The sequence below is a fragment of the Myripristis murdjan genome, chromosome 7 (assembly GCF_902150065.1).
Source record: "Myripristis murdjan chromosome 7, fMyrMur1.1, whole genome shotgun sequence".
In the NCBI taxonomy this organism is placed as follows: Eukaryota; Metazoa; Chordata; class Actinopteri; order Holocentriformes; family Holocentridae; genus Myripristis; species Myripristis murdjan.
Genome location: NC_043986.1, coordinates 32,689,573 through 32,711,349, shown reverse-complemented (window position 1 = coordinate 32,711,349; position 21,777 = coordinate 32,689,573). Strand labels below are relative to the sequence as shown.

Below are 21,777 nucleotides of genomic sequence, written 5' to 3'. Positions count from 1 at the left end.
AGGAGCAGGTCCCCTTCAAATATTGTTAGAGTCAAAATCACACAGATTGTGTCATTTGCAAGTGTATTGCACTCATTTTGAAAACTAGAACAGTCGGGCTTGTTGGACCCTGTCCCTAGCAATGTTTAGTTGTCACCACTAGGAGGCTCCAGTAAGTTTGTTCTGAAAATGTCAGTAAGTCAGTAAGTAACATTCAACTTTCTAAGCCTTCGCCATGCTAGCAGGGGTCAGGCAAATATTTTCAACAAGTGCGCTGTCACCTGTTTTGACAAATTTGATATTATTTCACTTTCTGCCAAACGGCTCTGTAGCACAGTAGTGGTGCTCTCTTCCTCTCATTGTTACTGAGTGCTGGATACTGGCTGGATGCTCCAAATGCTACCTGTTAGTTTGGTGATGTGCAGCAGAATTTTTATAGCCTGAAATGGCAAAAAATGGCATTTTCAAAAAAAAAAAAAAAATAAAATAAAATAAAAATTAACAGTATAACTGTCGTCTTCTTCTAAGCTCTCTCTCTGCTGGTCCTCAGTTACACTGGTGGCTGGCAGGAGCCAGAAAGGTACGTGAAACCTGAGATAGAGTGACAGTTGGGGACAAGAAGAAGCTAGCGACAACATTACTTGCCAGCTGTCTTTTAGCACTCTTGAGAAAGTTGTTATTTATGTCCTCCACCATGCGTACATGTATTCAGTGAAGACAACAAACAATGCCACCCTCAAGCAGTCTTTGCACTTAGTAGTCATATGTGCATTTTGGTTTCTTGTACAGTGATGTTAAACCTTCTATGGGTGGATTAAGGCAGCTATTTTTCAGAATGCTAGCTGGGGGGAAGTCCACCTCAATGTCAGAGAGCTAACAGTTAGCATTTGGAGCATCCAGCCAGTATCCAGCACTCAGTAACAATGAGAGGAAGAGAGCACCACTACTGTCCTACAGAAGAGCTGGGGGGAAGTGAAGTAATATCACTTTTTTCAAAATGGACAAACTTTCCCTTCAAGGGACCATGGCTTTTTTTTTTTTTTTTTTTTTTAGGGAAATCATCAATCACTATGAGGACAGAATCGCAAGGCTGGTGTTGGTTTCTGATTCACAGTGTCTTATGTGCAAGTTAAGCGGATACTAGATCTAAAATAACCCTAGATCTAATCCTGTAACAGGCCTGGGCAATATATCGATATTATCTAGGTATTGTGATTTCAGACTAGATATCATCTAGTATTTCATTTATTTAGATATTGTAATACTGTGATCTGGCATAACTGTTGTCTTTTCTTGGTTTTAAAGGCTGCATTACAGAAAAGGGATGCAGTTTTCTGAAATCACACTCTAATATGTTCCTCAAGCTGCTTGGTCATAATATAAAAATTATTAATGATTGTTTATCAAAAATGTCATATGTAAATATCTATATACCAGCTACCAGTAGTTATTCCTACAGTGTTGTCACAATATCAAGGTATTTGGTCAAAGAAATTGTGATATTTGATTTTGTCCATATCACCCAGCCCTATTCTGTAATACAGCCATCTTTCACCTTGGCTATGTAGAACATCATATTTCAACCACTGAGTTAAATTATCTTGTATATCAGTAATTATGAAATATGTAGTTACCATAATCTTACCAGTATTGTCTTTTCAGACTTTTATTTGGGCCACTGATGCAACAATGGTCCATCTCTTATTGTTGGACCACAATCTCACCCTCAGTATAATGCCACAAACTTGCAACTATGGGCACAAGAATATTGTTGTCAAAGTGTTGGAGAGAGAATAAGATAGCTGATGTCCTGAACACCATGAAATCTGCATCGACCCTGGGCCAAGTACAAATCCCTGTTGACAGAAAGCAGTCATACTTTGCCTGAACCAAAAACATTCAGTGCTTGAAAAGCCTCTGTCAGCACCCTTCCTTAACAAACTTAAAAAGCAGTCAGCAGATGTTGGTGTCATGAACTTTTTTTTATATATATATACCATTGTTTGACAAGCATCGCTTTATTTATCTGTGTATATGATGACAACAGCAATATCAAAAGTTAGTTATGACTTTTGATCAAAGTTAGATTTTTTTTTTTGTTTGTTTTGTCTCCTGTAGAATTTGCCACAATATACCTCTGCCGCTCTAGGCCCTTTGAAACAAACAAACCAAACTAAATAAATAAATAAATAAATAAATAAATAATAAAACCGCTGTAGTACTAATGCTTGACTACAGTGTGTTTTTGAGCAACTTAGTTTAAGGTAAGGATCATGTTTTATGTAAACATTATGAAAAATTCTGTAAAAGTATAAGAAGTCTTATTGATATATTTATACAATCAGCAATGTAGAAGTAAAACCTGTAGTGTTATGGATATGCTTGAATTAAAGTTTGATTTTTTTTTTTTTATGACAGCTTTGTTTTTTCATTTTTATTATTGAAAATTATAGAGCTACTTTTGACACATCTATATTTCATCTCCAAACACTACCCTTTATTATTGACACTGTAACTGTTTCCTTTTAGCTAGCTTTTAGCATCGCTGAGTGTGGAAGTGCGGAGGTCGGAGGTCATCCTGATATCAGAGGGTAAAGAGTTCCAGTTTTTAGTTGCCTTTGTAGAGAAAGCAATCAAGCCAAATGTGGTGGATCTACAGGGGAGAACACAATTTCTGACAGCAGAAGATCTTGTTATTCTACAAGTTTGTACAGTATGCTGAGACTATCTGGGGTTATGGTGTTCCATAGGAAGCTCTTATTGAATTTTCCTTAAGCTGATTTTTGCACTGCCCGGTCAGTCATGTCCGAGCTCTTTCACTGGTAGCTTATCTGCCAATGTCTTGTCCAACAGTGTCTGTTTCAGTTGACTTAACAGAATTTTCCTTCCTCACACTCTCTAAAGCAGTGCTGCAATGGCCTTTCTGTTTGTTTTCCCTCACCTAAAAAAGGAATCACAGCAGAATATGCTTAAAATGAGCAGTGAAACCTTTTTTGTTCCACTGCAAATCAAGCTGAGGTGTTGCCCATACCCCCTCTGTCGGTCAGCCACCACTGCTGTTGGAGACATCTGAAAATACAGATAGTCCATCAAAATGCCAGAATTTGCTTTGCACTGGCATTACAAAACTGGAGTGGTCAGCTGGTTATGTTTGTAATGGTAATGTAATACATCTACAGGGAACATGTGGTGGAGTGACAGCAAAGGCTTTATCTCTAACCTTGTAGCCACATTGTGGCCTGCTTCTAATTGCCAAATTTAATGAGAGTTGGCTGAAACACGGAAATAATTACATGACAAAACACACTGACGGCTTGCATTTTTAATTGTGCTTAACCTCTTGACACTACACATTTTGTTTTCTGCATTCAAATTATCTCCAGCCAGAGTGCAACTTTGATTATTCTTCTTCTCTAATGAAGGGCACTAACAATGCTCACAATGTGCAAAATGTCTTTATTTGGCTATTTTGTTTGTTTTTCGCCAGCATTTCAATAAAGGCTTAACTCTCCTGCTGTAGTTTCTTTAATAGCCAGGAAAGGATATATGGGTCAATTTGGGGGATTTATGTTGTAATCTTCCACAAAAGCATAGGAGTATTGATCTCCCCTTTGTTTTCCTTCCGCACAGCTATTTTTTTCATGGCAAGGTAGCTCTTTCAAAAAAAGAAGAAGAAAAAAAAAAGCGTTTCCACATTTCCTTAATGCTACAGGCCCAGTAAATTCTTTATGGGACACCTGGAGCCATGCTGACAAGATGGAAAATACAGCGGGTTGCTTTATCCCTCTCCCCACCCTCCTCTGTCTATTAGGTCTTGTGGACAGGAGCAAGTCCTTAACAGTTTATTTGGACACAGCGTCCTACTGCAGCTCATTTATTTCTGTTAATTTAATATCCATTTGTTTTGCCATTGTGTCACACTGAAGCAAATGAAAGGGAAGGATGCCCATCACTAGTTAATGTCTGCATGTTTATGGGCTGGTTTCCGCGTGAATGAATCTTCTATTAGTGACACGGAGTCTGATGACTTAACATAGAAATAAAACAACATCAGTAATGGCTTCATTATATTCCTGCTATTCCGTTACATAAGCTAACAAGGAGTAAATCTTTCTCTCGTTCAGCAGCCGACGGAGCCAGCTGGCACAGGAGGCCAGAAATCAAATTCACAGGACATTGATTTCCCCTGAAGACAGAAAAAAAAAAAATCTTGCATATCTTCCTTGACCAGGAAAGACATGTCAGCTCTAGTTAGTACTAAGTGTTTCCTTGCTGATGTGCAATCATTTGCTACCATTATGCAGCTAATTTCACCCCCCCAGGTTTGTGACATTATGAATGCTGATAATGAGTTGTGGTGTCTCCGAGCACCTGACCACAAAATGCTGGGGAACAAAAAAAAAAAAAAACATCCTGATGTAGTATTTCCTATCCTCAAAAGGCCTTTTTATAGACCGAAACCAAAGCATAACAAAGGTTGCACCAACACATTTTTGAAAGCTGATACCAGTGCTGATACTGTTGTATTGCAGCTCTGTATCTACTATGCTGTCCCAGTACTCACCATCTTTAAATATGACAAATCTCATGGCAAAAAATTTCAAGTATCTTTTGCTTCCCCCAGAAATGCGTTCTTGTCAAGATTTTTTTTTTTTTTTTTTTTAAATGGCTGTGACACAGCAATTTTACCACTTCCTACTGAAACCCATTCTAATGACCTTATTTTAGATGAGTGATGACTCATTCTCCCACTCCCTACCTCATGAGTTTAAATCAAGGGCAGGTGCTATGTGCTGTCAGGAACAGGCTCATCCTGTGAAACTACCACAAGTGACAAAGAACTTTATTTTCTTCAACATCAGGGAGCAAACTCCCATCATAATGGCAGGTTTTTGTCTAAATTAACATGTGGTGAGGTGTCTCACCTGGAATTTGTCCTCCTTAAATTGGAGCAGGTCTGGATGGTCGGAGCGAAGCACGAACACCCGGCTGCCGGTGTAAGGGTTGGTGTAGGTGATCCTCTTGGAGCTGCCCCGACCACCACCGACTGGGACACACACTTCAAACGCCTGCAAACACACACACACACACACACACACACACACAGGCTAAGCTGAAACTTATGATCTTTTTGTTTGATGACTGTTGATGGGTATTCCAAACTAGTGTATGTATTGTACTATACTATATACTAATTACAAATATAGTTTTCTTTTTTTTTTTTTTGGCTAATTTTCTGGTAATTTTCTTCATTCATTTTTGACTAATTTTCCTTTTTTTTGCTGATTTACACATCATTTGTCAGATTTTTCCCCATGGTTTTGAGACAAATCAAGTTTCAAAGGGCTAATCAATTTAATACAAACTAAAATGTCTTCTTTTTTATATCAGGGTTCCTTGGATAAAATCACTCCAGGTGTTCAAGGGGGGGTCTGTAGCTAAATGAGAGTCAGCTTGGGGGTCCAGAACATGAAAAAGTTTGAAAACCGTATATATAATACCAACAATTAAAAAAAACAAGCATGCATAGTAATTAAGAAAAATACCAAATAAACTTCTGAAGCTGTTATTGGGATGCTCTGAAAATTCAAAGCCAGCAATGACTTCATCAGCAGATGATGACGTGGGCAGAAAATTTGCTACTGCCACCTCTGAGAGGAGAGCCACAGGTCCAGGACAGAGGCCAAGCTGCTGGTGATGCCAAGGTGACGCCCGCTGCCTCAGCTGAATGCTGGATGAGCTGCTTACTGTCACGGCAACAGCAACAAGCTCTTATGTTCCATCTGGACCACATGTACATGTGGTGCCGATACAACATGAAGGAAATGTGACTCTCTGTGATGCTTTTTGCTGTGCACACTGATTGGAAAATATAAGATTTGAGTCGTGTGAGGGGAAAAAGGAAATCAGAACTGCACCACTGCCTTAAGTATCGAGCCTAGTTATTTTGATGACATTATTTCTGAAAGGTGTTTCAGTTTAATATTTGTAATTAGTGGGTGCAATTCTTAAACATCCCGCAACAGTCTTTGTATGAAAGTGTTTCTTTGATTTAATATTGATTTTTTTCTCCAGAAATCTTTTATTTAACTTAAAAGTTTGTTGAAAAGATGGCACTGCAGCTTGTGGCAATTAACTGACGTGTAATTTCTGTACATAAAACATTTAATTTAGATACTTGTAGCAGCAGAATTTTGAATAAAATATAAAGTAAAGAAACTGAACAAAAGTAAAATTAAATTAAATAAATTGATTTTTTTAAAATGTTTCAAACATTTCAGCAGTATGACTCACCCTGCTGAAATATCGAGATAATACTTAATATTGTGATATTTTGATGGGACAATATCACGCAGGCACTTTGTTGCTAAAAATTCCTGCTGCTACATCACTGACTGGGTGTGGCCAGAAGTGCAACACGCCTGACAGTTTCACCCCTAGAGGGCAGCACAGCAGAGGTTTTCTGCCTCGTGCAATTTAGTGTTGAGCTACCCTTTAAAATGAATGGCACAGTGCTTCTCAAGGTGCCCAGACATTATTCAAATGATAGGTGAATGGCAACAAGACAATATAGAAATGTATTTTTTCCCCCCATGTCCTGATGCTTCTCAGTATAACCAAACTCTTTAAAGCATGTAGCTTTGCGATTTGACCCAATTCAGTTTTTAAAGATTCTGATGAGAGCAAGGATGACTTCTGAGTTGTGAACTGGTTCCAAACCCGACAGGGCGAGTATGGAGAGTCCATCCCAACCTGCTGAGCCATCAGGATGGCCCAGTAAGCATTTCCAAGTCACCGATGGCCTTGACTGAAACAGACCTTTTAAGGATATTCATCACATCACTGTCCTCGAGAGGAGGGAGCTGAGAGCCATTATGCGAGTCAAATATAAAATCAAGTTGGCAATAACCAAAGAACACTTTGACTCAATTGAGGGCCCCAAATTGATGATGAAGTGAGATAAAATAAAACTCTATGAGCCAAACCCCATTGCATAACACATGAAATATCAGACTCCCCTAACATGCGGGGATTCTTTGATTGCCAAGTCTCTGAAAGATCTCATTGAAAAAGGTTTGTCCATTAACGATATGGGGGTGGCCGTAAATGGAGAGAAAACCATCATTGTAATGAGCTGCAGAGTCATTTTTGAGTGTGAAGTACATAATTTGGAGGAAATGGGCGAGACTGCATTGCGCAGGTGTTTCTGACTGCAGCGCGCCACCCTGTGTTTTTCTAGCACAGGCCTGTCTGAATACTAGGAAAATCATAATCCCATCCTCTGGAACCAAGCTTTAAGAGCATGGCTTCACACAGCGCCCTTAGTACACAACTTCTTTGGCTGCCTCTCGTTTAGCTCTCCTTCTCTCTGTAGCTCAGTTCAGTTACTTCACTGTCAAAACTGTCACAAACAATATTGCCAAAGCAGTGGAGGAATGTAAATGTTCAAAAAGGCAACAAAAAACAATGTATACATTCAAAGTGTCTTGACATAATCATTTCATTTGAAAGCACACGTTACATCTGTACATTTATAAGTACATGCTTATTTTAAGATGGGAAACAAAGAAAAAAAAGACAGAACAAACATTTCTTTCCCTTGTAACAAATGTAATTCTGCCAGTGGGATGCAACAATTCCACTTATTTCCAACGCAGTTTCACTAGAAATAAACTTGTCAGATGAGTGCAGTAGAGCACATGATTGAGGAAAGTGTTTAATGAGGCTGATTTGTGCTGAGAGCAAGTGAACCTGTCACGTCACATGTCGGTAACTTGGGAATCACAGAAAAAAACACACTTTCCCTGTCATTTTTACCACTTTGTTTATATCATTCATGCAGACTTAAGTCGTAATTTTGGTATTCTGACGGCACCTTGAATGCACTGCAGTGTTCATTAGTTAGGTGGACTCTGCAACAAAATATGAAACATTTATCAAAATACCTGCAGCTAGCTAGTTTGAGCATGCCTAAAGGTTGAGGAGGAGGAATTTAGAAAACCTCAATATGGTTGATCGAACACTGAGTGAAAGCAAGGGAACCCGAACTGAAACGATGCAGTCTGTTTAAATTCCAATCGTTTTTGACAACCTCCAGGGTTAACCAACAAAGACGACATTCACAGCCACAACAGAGCTATAAACAGTCTGTGAGCTGCTGATAACGTTAATTAGCGAATGACCCGTGGTGAATTAGCTAGGTGTCACAAGCTAACGTTAGGAAATGTACATGCAAGCTAACTAGCCAGTACACTTACCCACATTTCACTACAACACCAGTTTTAGACGCTGAGGATTATTTTGTTTACGACAGTATACTGAACTTTATCTTAGCTAAAACTGACAACTGGATATTTGCCTAACCAGTGACAAAATGCGGCTGTATATGAACATACTGAGCGCCAGGGCTGTCTCACCTCACGTTAATGGCCAGCTCTACCGTTTGGTAGAGCAAACTTTGAGTTTGATTAAATGTTGGAAAATATCTTAGAAAGTTAGTCCACCTCATTGAGCCATCTCTAACACTTGGTTTGCATATGCTATGGACAAAAATAATACTAGGTGGCGCTGTTTTTTTTAAGAGAATGCCTTTTTAGTGAGCTTCCCGCCAAGAAGCTAGAGTCTGCAAAATCACTCCTCACTTATGGGACATTTTTTGTCAACTTTTCAAAGGTAGGAATATTATTTTTGCCATATTATGGTTTCAGAGTGCCTACTGAACACAATTATGTAACTTGATGCAGAAAAAAAATTATAACAAGCTCAATAATAATTTTTCAAAAACATGGTCTACCAAATGGTTGATTTGGCCTTTAAAGGTTCAAGTGGTAATAATGACTGAATATGATTCAAATTGATTATTACTATAAAAAATACATCTTTTTATGCATCCACTGTTGTTTATGATACAATTAATGATAAACATTACATATTCAGTGAAATTATCATCATACCAATGTGATTTGTGACACTTTTATAGACATTAGCTAGCCAGCTGGATGACTACAGAGATTAGGCTATATACCGAAATGGATAGAATGAAAATAAATACAGAAATGGATGACTACAGAGATTATATACAGAAATGGATAAATTAATTAAAGGAAATGAATATAGCTAGAAATGAATGTGACACAAATACGGAAATGATTACGAACATGAAAAATGTGTTTTTATACCAGTTTTTAGAAGTTTTAAAGGCCTATTCTTTGTTGTCAGGCTACTTTAGTATGGTAGATCACGATGTCTTTTTAAATGTGTCAATAAATTGTCAATAAATAAACATTTCACATGACTTTGATTTTTTGTGAACTACATGCACTGTTACCCTTAAAGGCCAACTCAACCATTTGGTAGAGGCTTGTAAAAATAAAACTATGTGGTCAATTTTTAAAATAAACATGTTTTTTTGTTATTTGTGTCCCAAATAACTAAAATATGCAAGGAAATAATTTTCTCATGTTTTGGTCTTGGTCCGGCCATTAAAGGGTAATGACGCGGGGTGAGTTAGCTAGGTGTTACACTCTAACATTACGCAATGTGCAAACAAGCTAACTTGTGACTATACTTATCCACATTTCACTACACTGAGTGTCAGGGTTGTGTCAAGTCTTATTGCCTGTATCCAGTTTTCACTTCTTAAAAGCTTGTTTTTTCCGTTTGGAATATTATAAAAACTTCCCTCTGGACTCTTGACCTTGTTTTCAGTGTTTCCCACCAGGCAGCAGCTTTGGGGCATTGTTTTAGCTCCTAATTAACATCATCAGTCAGAGGAAAGTCAGTGGAGAGCCACATTGGGGTAGGTGGGACGTGTTTGCACTCTCTCTCTCTCTTTTGTGCTGGACTCATTGTTGGCCCACACATCAACAGGCCCTTCAGAAAACCTTACCTTACCTTTCCACATTTTTCACACTTACCTTATTTATTCACTGCATCCTTCACAACACCTTGCTCACCTCATCCTAAATACTGTATCATAGTGTTACGTAAGATTTGACAGGAAAGGTGTGATTTAAACATGAAATATCGACATGCATCCTGGGCACACTGATTTTTCTTAAGTTTAGTAAAGCTTAGAAGACAAATGCACGGGATACAACACTTTTAGCTAACTTTTAGCAGGGCTAAATTTTACCATCAAGCTTGCAATTTCATTTTCAAGCTCTTTTTTTCACCTTACCTCAGACGTGTTCTGGTGACATTGCAAGCTTGTTACGTAAAGTTACTTTGACTTTGCCTTTTCTTTCATATCCTAAATAACACTGATGTACAGTAGTTAGGGTGTGATGCTATCTAAATGTGTACGTTAGCTGTTGTCTAACAGGTGGCTATGCTGTTTTACCTTGAAATGTGGCCTAATGTCCCTCCAGATTTTCCCTAGAATCATTATCATTATTATTATTATTTGCTTTTCTTTAATAGGGAAGTGGAGACATGATAGTATTTTGTCAAATCATGTTTGAAAAAAGTGCAACCAAGAATTTCACCCTTTCCACCCTGAGCATGATGTAAAAATGTAATGGCCGGCGTGTCAATATGGCCACTGAATGCTTACCACTAAAGATGTTGCCACGGATTATCATTTCTCACAAAGAAAGCAAAAAATCAAAGTACCTTGGACAACACAGGCCGGTGTACATTGAGGCAGAGCAGCCAGGTGGTGAGCAGCCGACGGTGCTCCACATCTACTGCGTTCACATACAAGAAGCGGCTGCCCGCTCGCCAAGGCTGCACCTTCAGCTGGAGCTCCTGCACCGCTGCAGGGGGCAAAACAAACACGCCCGTCGGGTCCACCTGTCGAGGAGATGCAAGGATGGGTGTCAGGTTGATCAGGTGAGGTGGAGGTTGATTTTGTAGAGCAAGTACGGGTGTTTGATTGGGTGCGGTGTGGGGGTGAGGTGAGCAGGGGTGGGTTGGCGAGATGGAAGAGAGAGAAACGAAGGTTTATGAGAAAGGCAGAGAGAAAAAGAGCGAGAAATAGAGTGTGACAGAGTATAGAAGGGAAGAGAGAAATGTTATATGGAGAGGTAAAAAGGGAAAGAAAGGGCCGTGGAATGCAATGGGAAATAGTAGTTCAGAGGAAATAGAGAAGGTATGCAGGTTGCAAGAGAAGAGAGGGGGTGAAAGGAAGGGTGAATGAGGTATGGCGAGAAAGGCAAAGAGAGGGGGCAGACAATGAAAAGTGTGTGAGAGAATGTGGTGGGAGAAAGTGACAGGGAGACAGAGGGATGAGAGAATGAGATTTACTGTGCGGTTCCTTTTCAATCTGTTGAGAAAAGCAAAGCTATTCTCCGGCAGTGAGCTTTATCCTGTTTTATAAGACTCTTCCGATGCATTCCACTGTGAGCTAACCTGCCGAGAGTCAGATCAAAGCGTCTGCTGATGCATACGGTGAAATCTTTTAAAAATACATCTGTCGACTTTTCAGCCAATACCCTATTTCTTCAGGGAAAACACGTTTGGATGGTATGCGCCCATAGCAGCTGTGACAGTCCTTCACTTTTTCGGGTATGAGTGAGTAATATGCAATGCCCTTTCAGTTCTCAGTGAGAAACATTGTCAAAGTCTTCCTCTGGTCTGGTGCCCAGTTATGAATAAGAACATATCTATTAAAAATGTAGGGCAATCTCCATTTTTTAACAGTTTTTTAATACATACTCTAAGGGGCGCAATGATTGTTAATATTTTGGATTGTGTTACAATTTGTGCATTGTTAAAGAAAAATCTAGCCTAAAACATTAAAACTTGATTAATGACAGGAACTGGTCCTCCCTACTCATTACAAAAATAACTGGGAGCATTCGAATCTGTGTCCTGCTGTGTTACACAGGGTTAGCATAGCATTAGCAACCAGTCAACATCTGCAAACTAGTAAACCTAGCTAGTCAGCTACATCAAGCATACCTGTTACCTGTTATAACCTTTTAAAAGGACTGTTGTGGTTTAGCCCAATTTAACAGAGAAGAAAAAAGTTTGTTAACTTTAAATTCAAAATGTATGATGGCAATGGTACAGCATAAAAATGTCTGCCACTTGAGCCATCCTGGCATGCTGAGTTGAATGGGAAAGACCATTCTACCCCATTCAAGTTCCATTCAGTGTTGTGCTGGAAAGGAGACTATGGCCGACTGTCAAACCTCAGATTCAAGAGGAACAATTTGGATTCCCTCCTGGCCATGGAACAGTGGAGCAGCTCTTCACCCTCGCATGAATACTGGAGGGATCATCGGAGTTTGACCATCCAGTCTACGTGTGCTTTGTGGATTTGGAGAAGGCTTACGACCGTGTCCCCCAGGAGGCCTGAGGGTGGTGCTGCTGGGGTACAGAGTATGCTGCTGCAGGCCATCCAGTCCCTGTATAACCGCAGTGAGAGTTGTGTCCACAATCTTGGTACTAGGTCGAGCTTGTTCCCGGTGGGTGTTTGACTCCACCAGGGCTGCCCCTTGTCTCCAATTCTGTTCATGATCTTCATGGACACGATTTCAAGGTGGTATGAGGTGGTCGGGGTATGAAGGGAGTCCAGTTTGGTGCCCACAGGATTGCTTCCCTGCTTTTTGCAGATGATGTGGTCCTGCTGGCCTCATCAGGCTGTGACCTTCAGCAGTCACTGGGGTTGTTTGCAGCTGAGTGCAAAGCTGTAAGTCTAAGGATCAGTACTTTTAAGTCTGAGGATCAGTACTTTTAAGTCTGAGGCCATGGTTCTCTGCCAGAAAAAGGTGGTTTGGCTTCTCCGAGTGGGGAGTGAGGTACTGCCTCAAGTGGAGGAGTTCAAGTATTTCGGGGTCTTGTTCATGAGTGAGGGTAGAGTGGAGGAGGAGATTGACAGGCGGATTGGGAGAGCAGCAGTTGGGCGGTCGCTTTAGTGGACCGCCGTGGTGAAGAAGGAGCTAAGCCAGGAGGCGAGGCTTTCGATCTTTGTTTTAACCCTCCCCTCAGTGAGTGAAAGAACAAGGTCGCGCATACAAGCGGTGGAAATGGCTTTCCTCTGCAGGGTGGGCAGGAGCACCCTTAGGGATAGGGTGAGGAGCTCGGACATCTGTGAGGAGCTCGGAGTAGAGCCGCTGCTCCTCTGCATTGAAAGGAGCCAGCTGAGGTGGTTCGGGCATCTAGTCAGAATACCTCCTGGCCGCCTCCCAGTGGAGGTGCTCTGGGCACGTCCACTTAGGAAGAGGCCCCTAGGGCAGACCCTGGACACGCTGTGGGGTCTCCCGGCTGGTCTAGGAACGCCTTGGGATCCCCAAGGAAGAGCTGGTGGATGTGGCCAAGGAAAAGACCATCTGGGCCGACCTCATCAGCCTGCTGCCACCATGACCCGGTTCTGGATAAGCGGCAGAAAATGGATGGATGGATGGAGAATAGATGTTGTGCTGTTGAGGCTTGGAAAAAACTCATGAGATGTACAAGACTATCATTTGATGTAATGTGAGTTGTGACAAATCTACTTTTCCCTATTCCCTGTATGCTTGAGACCTTCTAAATACGTCTTGTTAATGTTGCTCACCATGTACTGTGCCCCTGTATTTTGTGAGTTCTGCATTTGCCCAAATGAAAAAACTCAGATAAAATGCCATGCAGAAGTGAATTACTCAAAAGTTAAACTATTTCACCATCAGGGGCTGTACCTCGATCTCTTGCGGGTGTGACGAGAAGCATTTGACCTTGCGAACAGCTTGCTTGCCCCTCAGCACCAGTGATTGACAGCTCCGCTGGCCAGTCACACAGCTGACATCCACCCGCTCCAGGAAGTGCACGTAAATCTGCCAGATCTGGGAGGGCGCTGCCATCCACTTATCACTATGGAGAAAACATCATCAGGAACAATTAAGCTGAGGCCCCCCTCAAGTCTCAGTGGCGAGTCGACGGGGTCGCAGATGATGAGGGTTGATCTACAGCTGTGGCAGTGCCGCCACAAAAGCGCCAGCCATCATCATCACCTCACTTTTGACGCTAAGGGAAAATCAGTCTCAGGCGTCCTAGTTGACTCTGACAGCTGGAAGCAGGAGGCAGTGAAATGACCTATTCAGCCTCCTGTAAGACAATAGCACTCACACACAGAGCTATGGGCTTTTGAAGGCTAGTTCAATACTGATTTATTTGTATTGACGCTGTCAATAGCTGATGTACTACACTGAGATTCAGTATTTTAAAAGATGTTTACCTTAGTCTTGGATAAATTAAGTACTTATTATTTTGAAACTGTATGGACAAAAGTCCCTGTATTTCCTTTAAAAAAATATATTAAAAAATGCTACTTTGGCTTAGAAGGGAGATTTTTTATTTTTTATTTATTTTATTTTATTTGCAATTGGAAAGCATAGAGTTTTTGTGTACCAAAATATAGCCAGCCAATAAAGACTCATTGTTTCTATCAGAGGTTTATTATGGTCAGGGTGGCATTGCCACTGAAACAACATTTAGACCATCATGGGCCACTAAAACTCTTTGCTGAAACCCAATAGTATAATAAATATGTAATCAATCAAACTGCATCATGTCCATTTTATCACAGGTGGATGACACTGACTGGATCAGCTGTCTAATTTGAAGAAAAGGCCAGTATTGGTGTCATATATCAACAAATCCATATATCGGTCCCACCCTAATGAAGTTCTTAAAGAACAGAGGACAGGCTCTCTGCAATCAGGCCGCCTATCCCCTATCTGATTAGTTAATTAAATTAAGGCTGCATGAACAATTTAATTAGCCCTAAAAAAGACTGCTTCCTCAAGCAGAGTTGTGTGTTTATTTGTGTGCGTTTACTGTGTGAAGTATGCAGATCTAGGAAATAGTACATACGTGAAAACCATGACAAAGAACATTTTTATATGTGGACTGGGACTCCCTGGCACTTTCAAGTATACATCCTGAGGCTCCCCTGGTGCCTAGACAGAAAAAAGAAAATCAAAGGCAGAAAGACGGTGAAAAAATGATGGAAACCTCCCATTACCACTTTCAAAGTGTATGGCACGGTGCAAGGGCAAGTCTTTTGTGTATCAAAAAGCTGAGGTTTTTTTTTTTCATTTCATCTCAATTCATGACACAGACTGCTACAATAAAGGTTTTTTTTTTCCGCTCAACAGAAGTTGCTCTTTAGGCAATCGGGTCAGTAATTAATCCCCTGCCATTTTGCAGCCTGGGTAATTTTTAGCAGGGAGGCGAAAACTTCAGAAAAATAGTGCTGTTCTCACCAACATCCTTGTCTGGCAGATGACATTGGGGTCACTGCAGCGCACGGAAATGTGAGCCCTGGCATCTGGGTCTCCGACTGGTTAAGCCGTTGGCAAGAAAGACAGAGAAGGCAGATTTAATTGGATGATAATTGCGAAGCACATTATAGGAGAATTATGGACAACGGACTGTCTTACAGTTTAAAGCTTGGCAACACAAGCCCGTCAGTGTTGTAAGAGACGCAAAGAGAGCAGTCTTGTAACTTTATGCACACACACACACACATACATATATATATATATATATATACTCTAAACAAAAGAAAAATATGGATTTCATAGAATGACACACTGTTCCTATTCCATTTCAGAATACTGTGATTGAAACGGTACTTAAAATTGTTTCTTTAACATAAGGTGCAGCACATCATGGGCAACCTCCAACCCAGCCCAACCTTGTTTTGCCCTTTGCACCTTTATCACACCCTCTAAACAAAATTTACTTTATTTCTTTTCATTTTTAATTTTAAGGAGGATATTATAAAATGTTTACTAATCTGCTTGTCATTTCAATTCGCTCATCACTTTGTTTTGTTTTGTTTTTTCAGCATATTTGTGAGAGAAATCAATTGAATGTGGTTTCAGGCTGCAGGTTTCAGGCAGCATTCAGACATTATAGACACCTACCTCAGAAATTCTCACAAAACCTCAGAAAACCAATTCCTTAGAACCCTACATCATGCTCAAACTAATCCCCAACACTCTGACTAAACACTTGAATCTGTTTCTGTCTCTCATACCCCCCCACTCCAGTCTAGACACAGTGGGAGATGACTGGGAGCTGTTTGACAGGTAGTACCAGGTGATGGGGGGCAACTGGGGTAACTGGCGTCACCTGAGGAGCTGTGCCATGGTGGCAGGCGGATGGCCTTCTTAAGGAAGCAGAGCTCGGGGTGGTAAAGACGAAAAGCCTGGTCCACGACGTGGGGTGTCGGCTCCACGTTTACCTGGCAGATGGCCATCGGCTTGCCGTCTTCTGCTTTGAACACAACCTGCAAAGCCGGAATCAAAGGTCAGCACTGCGAGCATCGAGCCACTCCACTGCATGCTATTAAAACTGCAGTGCAATATCCCAATCTCATGATGATGATGTTTAAAGAAGTAGTCCTGTCACATTTTCATATGAATAAATATCATTTTGCAACCCTGCACACAACACAATAGTGTCTAAGCCTATTGTCACCTCATGAAAGCTTTTACCTTTCCTGTTCTGAACACTTTCATGGGAAAAACACTCAGGCACGCAGGAAGTGATGCATTTTATGTTTCTGGCAGCAGAAACAGCAGCTTGCTTGAGGTAAATAGGAGAAGAACTGGGTCGTTAGCATGAGCAGTGCTAGCAGCCATGGTTGAACAGACAGAAAACAGGGGCACCTACAGACACACAAACTCCTTCAGCACAAAATCCAAGGGAAAAAAATGTCATCATTCTGGCCATACATAACTGACAAGTGATCTCTGGGAAGTGCTGTGCAAAAAAATAGTCACAAAAATGACTGCTGATCATCAAAGGAAAAGAAAAAAGATGAAGTCGTTGTTGATGTAAAATTTCCAAAATTACTGGAAGTATAAGAGACTGTTTGGCCAGTGCCCTTTGAGGAAATCTCTGGTGATCAACAGAACATTTTAGATACCCGTCTACATCACAGTGTAAATGACACTGTAAATGTCACACATAGCAAGATTTGAATCAATTACTGGTCAACATGCGCCGACTGGTCAACAGTATGCATGGTTAATGATGCAAGTTAGTAATGCCGTTTGACAGCAGCCTGAGAGCCCTCAGGGAGACGGTTTTGAGAGCTAACTGTAGAGTCATTGGTTGGTTTGGGGCTCTGTCAAACCAAGTATCAGGAAGAAAGCACTTTGAAGATTCTCAGACAATAGACAGTGATGGAGGCAGGCAGATGATCAACATCAGATGTTACTTCACAACATCGGTACATAGGTATGCAAGAATGCATAAATTCATCAACTTGTCCTCCAGGTTACGTAGGGTTTTATGACAGGCTTATACTGATACACCCTTGTGAAGACCAAGACAAATATTTCATTTTTGGACTGAGGAGATACTCACAATTTTTCACCTAGTTTTCATCTTGGCAGGATGGAAAAGCCTCTGAAACACCATTCAAGACACTAAGGGTCTTTTCACACCTGAGAGTCCCAAACAAGGTCTGAACCAAGGTTCATATTTTTGTAACATTGAATAAATTTGATCCGGTTAGTTTTGGTTTCATATTGCAATTATTCAAGCGCACTATTGAACTCATCACCTACGCATGCTGTCTCCCTATACTTGATATTTACTGGTTTGTCATATTATTGTCTCATGTCAGCTTGTTGTCAATTCAGCCTGCTATCGCCGTTTAACTTAATGGAGAAAAATAAATCAAGAGATTCATGTCGTTGCCACAGTCATAATATTCTGTATCTTCAGGTGGCTTCCGTCCTTTCATATCCTCCCTCTCTCAGTTTGTGTCAAACTGAAAAGTCAGAAAGTCTGGACCAAACACAGTAAGTGTGAAAGGGCCATAAAACTCTAAACAGACTAATGAAATTCTTTTAGGCTGATTAATAACTCCTTAAAGCAGAGTGAGGAAGGGTTCACTGCAGGTTTTACAGACTGTTGAGAAAAATCCTCCCACACCACCCTGAAATGATTTGTTTGTTCAGACATCTGATATAAAAACAGTAATACATCAGTTGTATGTGTGTGTGTGTGTGTGTGTGTGTGTGTGTGTGCGTGTGTATGTGTATGTGTATGAGACCTTCAAAGAACACTGGAGCCTGTGGCTATGGGAAGTTCAAGATATTTATAGAATACCTAAATACTAATTCCAGAACTCTCTTTAGTGAAATATATTAGCAGTTTTTCCTCTTAGGCCTTTCAGCCCTAAAACTACATATATAGGTTTTGCAAAAGCAACCTTTAAGAAGTTGAGTTTTACTTAAAAATTCACTAGAGAGTATGGTGGAGCACGCTGTGCAGTAGGATATAAAAGTTGGCTTCAATCCCACGAATGAAACCCCCACAGACCCACTGAATACACTTTGAAGTCTGCTGCATTAAAATAGCCCCCAGGATCTGTGTAACTGAGCACAAATGTATTCGTACATATGCACTAATTACATCGTTACATATGACAGTCTGTTTATACACACATCAACGTATGCTAACACATGATAACTGCTCACCCACTCACGCGCTGTCATAAATCTTAAACCAGTGCTGATTGATGTGACATGATACGTGACATAACCATCGCCACGGCTGAGGGGAACAGGTTTTATGTGACTGATTTACTGTAATCTGAATTAAAACACCCACACAGCCCACCCCCTACAACCAGAAGTGGGCGTGGCCATGTGTCAACCAATTTAGTGGCAGCTACAGGCCGAGTCAAAGGACACTCCACGGGACCATCTTTGAGCAAAAAAACCCCAAAACAGCTGTAGTGGGCGTGGCCTGGGAGGAAGTGGGTGTGGTGCAATCAGCGTGAGAAATTAATATATTGTCATTTAGCCCCAAGACATCAGCAATTTTGCTGTGTTATAATACTCTGTTAGGATGTCAAGCTACTTTTTGCAGTAATGACACACCCACTGCCATGCCCCCTTTTGGCCAAGGGGGGCGTGGCAGTCAGGCACTTCCAAATCCCACCACATTTGGTGGAAGTCTAAGCTCAAGGTAAAGTTATTTGGAAGTTATGTTTTGTGTGTGACAAATAGATGCACTCTGATTTATAGTCCGACCACCCCAACTCCACCCCCCCTAAAAGCATTGCTACTTGTTGACCAACTGGATTTGAAGCCATGTTTGAAAAGAGGCCATTTAAACTGTGTACCCAGACAATGAGACAATTTAAAAAATCATCATGTCCACTTTATGATGTAGATGAATTCCTATTACAGTCAGTAAACTGGAGCATCTTTTTCGTTTAACTGTGTATTCTATAGACAATAGCAACTGAAAGCAATCAGATTACTTTGCAGAGTTTGGTTATTTCACTGCCTCAGTTTCTAAGCAAGTACTCAGTCATCTGTAATGGGCTATATTTTGAAGGTAACCTTCCCAATCTTGGACGTTGACTCACAGAACTCTCAAAAGCGGAGACCTGACAAACAAATCCGCGATGCGGCAGATTTACAGGCCCGTGCTGACCTGCAGGAGCGGCCGATATCTGGCTCTGGTGATGTCTGCTGACTGACAGCAGTGCCAGCGCTGGCATCCTGACAGCTTTGCTGTTGGGGCTTGTCAGTTTTAGCGGGACACGAATTTGATCCAGACCTGACCTCTTTGACCTCCTGACAGGATTCCTGCTCAGAGCAGCACTGCTGAGACTGACACACAAACATACCCATACAGTAGGCAGAGACACCAACTTGGCAGATTGGCAAATATTTCATCATCCCATGCAACGAAGGCAGCTTCAGGGTATTGTACTTGACATGAACAGCAGGATTATAGCAAGGTGGGTTAGTGTGGCAGGATTTTAAGTGAAACACTGCTGTATGTCTTGTTTTTAGCAACGAAAAGGCATGTGCCAACGATGCTAACCTAGATTCAAGCTCATGTCCGTAAAGGGAGAGCAGACATTTCAATTTGATTGGAGTCATAAAGAACAGAAGTTAATTTTGATGACAGCTGTAAGACACAGGCGCTGCAAAATGTATTGCTTCATCTAAGGGAAATGTGGAGCACTACTGTCTCATCTCCAGCACATCCAAACAAGCACATTTACATTGTTTCTCCCTCCTCTGTGCTTCCAGTATCATATTATGAACGGATGATCAAGTGCATAAAATGGAAAAATAACTTCATAGTAATGTATGCATGGTTCATTTAAAGTAGATTAGCGAGACATGCAGAGCTGTTCTCCAAATGGAGATAGTTTAACTCTCAAGCTTGACATTTGCCAGTTGGACAAGACAAATAATGTTGAGTAAGATAAAAGTGATTTTCAGCATATAATTTTGCTTGACAAACTTGTCCTGCTAGTGTAACTTTTAAAATAGTTGACACTTCAAAGCGTTCTTTGTGTCTGAGCTGTGACTGTGTGGGAGAGAGAGGAGGGAGGAGGCGGCGCACTGCCACTCCTCAGAGGGCTGTGTGTGAGTGTTTATACTAGATGTTGTTAGACTCAGGCATGTAGTGGAGGATAAACCCACCTAACTTCCATTTATGAGTCTTTTTATTTGCAGAATAGCCTGCCTTCCTTTAAAGGCAGACACAAAAGAGGTAAATTCAGAGTATACATCGTAGCGGTACCAAAATGATATAAGACTAGTCTTTTAAAGGAGAAAAAAAAATAATTCTTTTCAGACATGACAATTGTCTTCTGTTTGCAATAACTGGTTGCTCGCCTTATTGATGGTCACCGAAGAGAGGTCATAATTTCCTCATCTTTTTATTTACTCCCACATTACTGGTTATTCTTCTTGCTTAAAGAGCCATACAAGTGATTTCATGTGGGGGTACTAAAGATTTCACAGCATATAATCAAAATCCCATGATTTTCAAATTTGAATTGTTTTATAATGCTCTACTTGTGTGGCTGACAACATCATTCATACACCACAGACCTGATAATTGGCTGTGTAAAGCAAAGGTTTCCTGAGTACTATTTCCTGGCAAGAGACTGGTTCACTTCATTCAATTTCATGTCATCAAAACAAAAGAGTGCTGCTGCTTTTAGGAAAATTAACATGGACTAATGTGGATAGAAACAAGGTCGAGACATTTGAGTATACAAAGCGAGGGCGAATGCTCTGCTGTGCTCTCTGATGAGGGCCATGTTCGAATTTTTTGAAGTTTAGAAGTTTTTAACCCTGTTCTCTAAATCAGCCCATAGATTAAAGGCTTCCATAATTTCTCATGAACAGTGCCTTGGACTTGCTTTCCTATAAGATATTATTTTTTGTTTGGCTGTTCTGCACTCCCCCAGCAACAGATCCTTGCCACAGACTGTTACAGGAGCAGCAGACATTTTTTTAGAAAGGACTATTTTGGATGCTTCGTTCTACATTCAAACAATGAGCAATTCCAATGGAGTTAAATCGATTGAAAGTTTTCTCCTTGCATAATTTAACAGAAAAAGCAGACGGATAATGCTTCTTTCCATCTGAATGAATAAAACACAAAATCTGAGACGAACTATGATAGCGGTTGTGGGAGGTTCTCATTGTAGGAGGGAAAACTATATCGTCATTGCAACCCAGATCCATATCTTACTATAATTCCAGCCTGGAGACAAACAAACCAGGGACTGAGCACCAGAACAGTAGAGAAGGAGGTTAAGATGATGCTGTGCACAGAAAATAGTAGATAAAGCAGAAGCAGCACTCTGTACCTTGATCATCTTGGCCAGCACAATATTGGATGGATTCTTCTTGGCCACCTGAGAACTTCTGCCTGTGGGCAGGAAACTTGGTCCCTGTAAGATTTTGATAAGAAACCAAACTGTTATCAAACTTGAACATCTATCAAAAACTAAAGCTTCCAAAGAAAATACAAGCTATATGAGCATCAGTCAAGACAACTGGAAGACAAATGTAAATGACAGCAAAC

The 21,777-nt window shown here is 40.8% G+C and overlaps 1 protein-coding gene across 1 annotated transcript in view; it reads right to left on the bottom strand.

Annotated features, from left to right (window-relative positions):
• nphp4 (nephronophthisis 4) overlaps nucleotides 1–21,777 on the bottom strand; it is a 235,828-nt gene that overhangs the window by 5,299 nt on the left and 208,752 nt on the right. The window contains exons 22-28 of the mRNA XM_030054965.1: nucleotides 21,560–21,643; nucleotides 16,042–16,198; nucleotides 15,168–15,244; nucleotides 14,776–14,861; nucleotides 13,602–13,773; nucleotides 10,594–10,773; nucleotides 4,905–5,048 (exon numbers count right to left, since the gene is read on the bottom strand). Of these exons, the coding sequence (XP_029910825.1) occupies nucleotides 4,905–5,048; nucleotides 10,594–10,773; nucleotides 13,602–13,773; nucleotides 14,776–14,861; nucleotides 15,168–15,244; nucleotides 16,042–16,198; nucleotides 21,560–21,643 (900 nt within the window). The remainder of the gene's footprint in view (nucleotides 1–4,904; nucleotides 5,049–10,593; nucleotides 10,774–13,601; nucleotides 13,774–14,775; nucleotides 14,862–15,167; nucleotides 15,245–16,041; nucleotides 16,199–21,559; nucleotides 21,644–21,777) is intronic.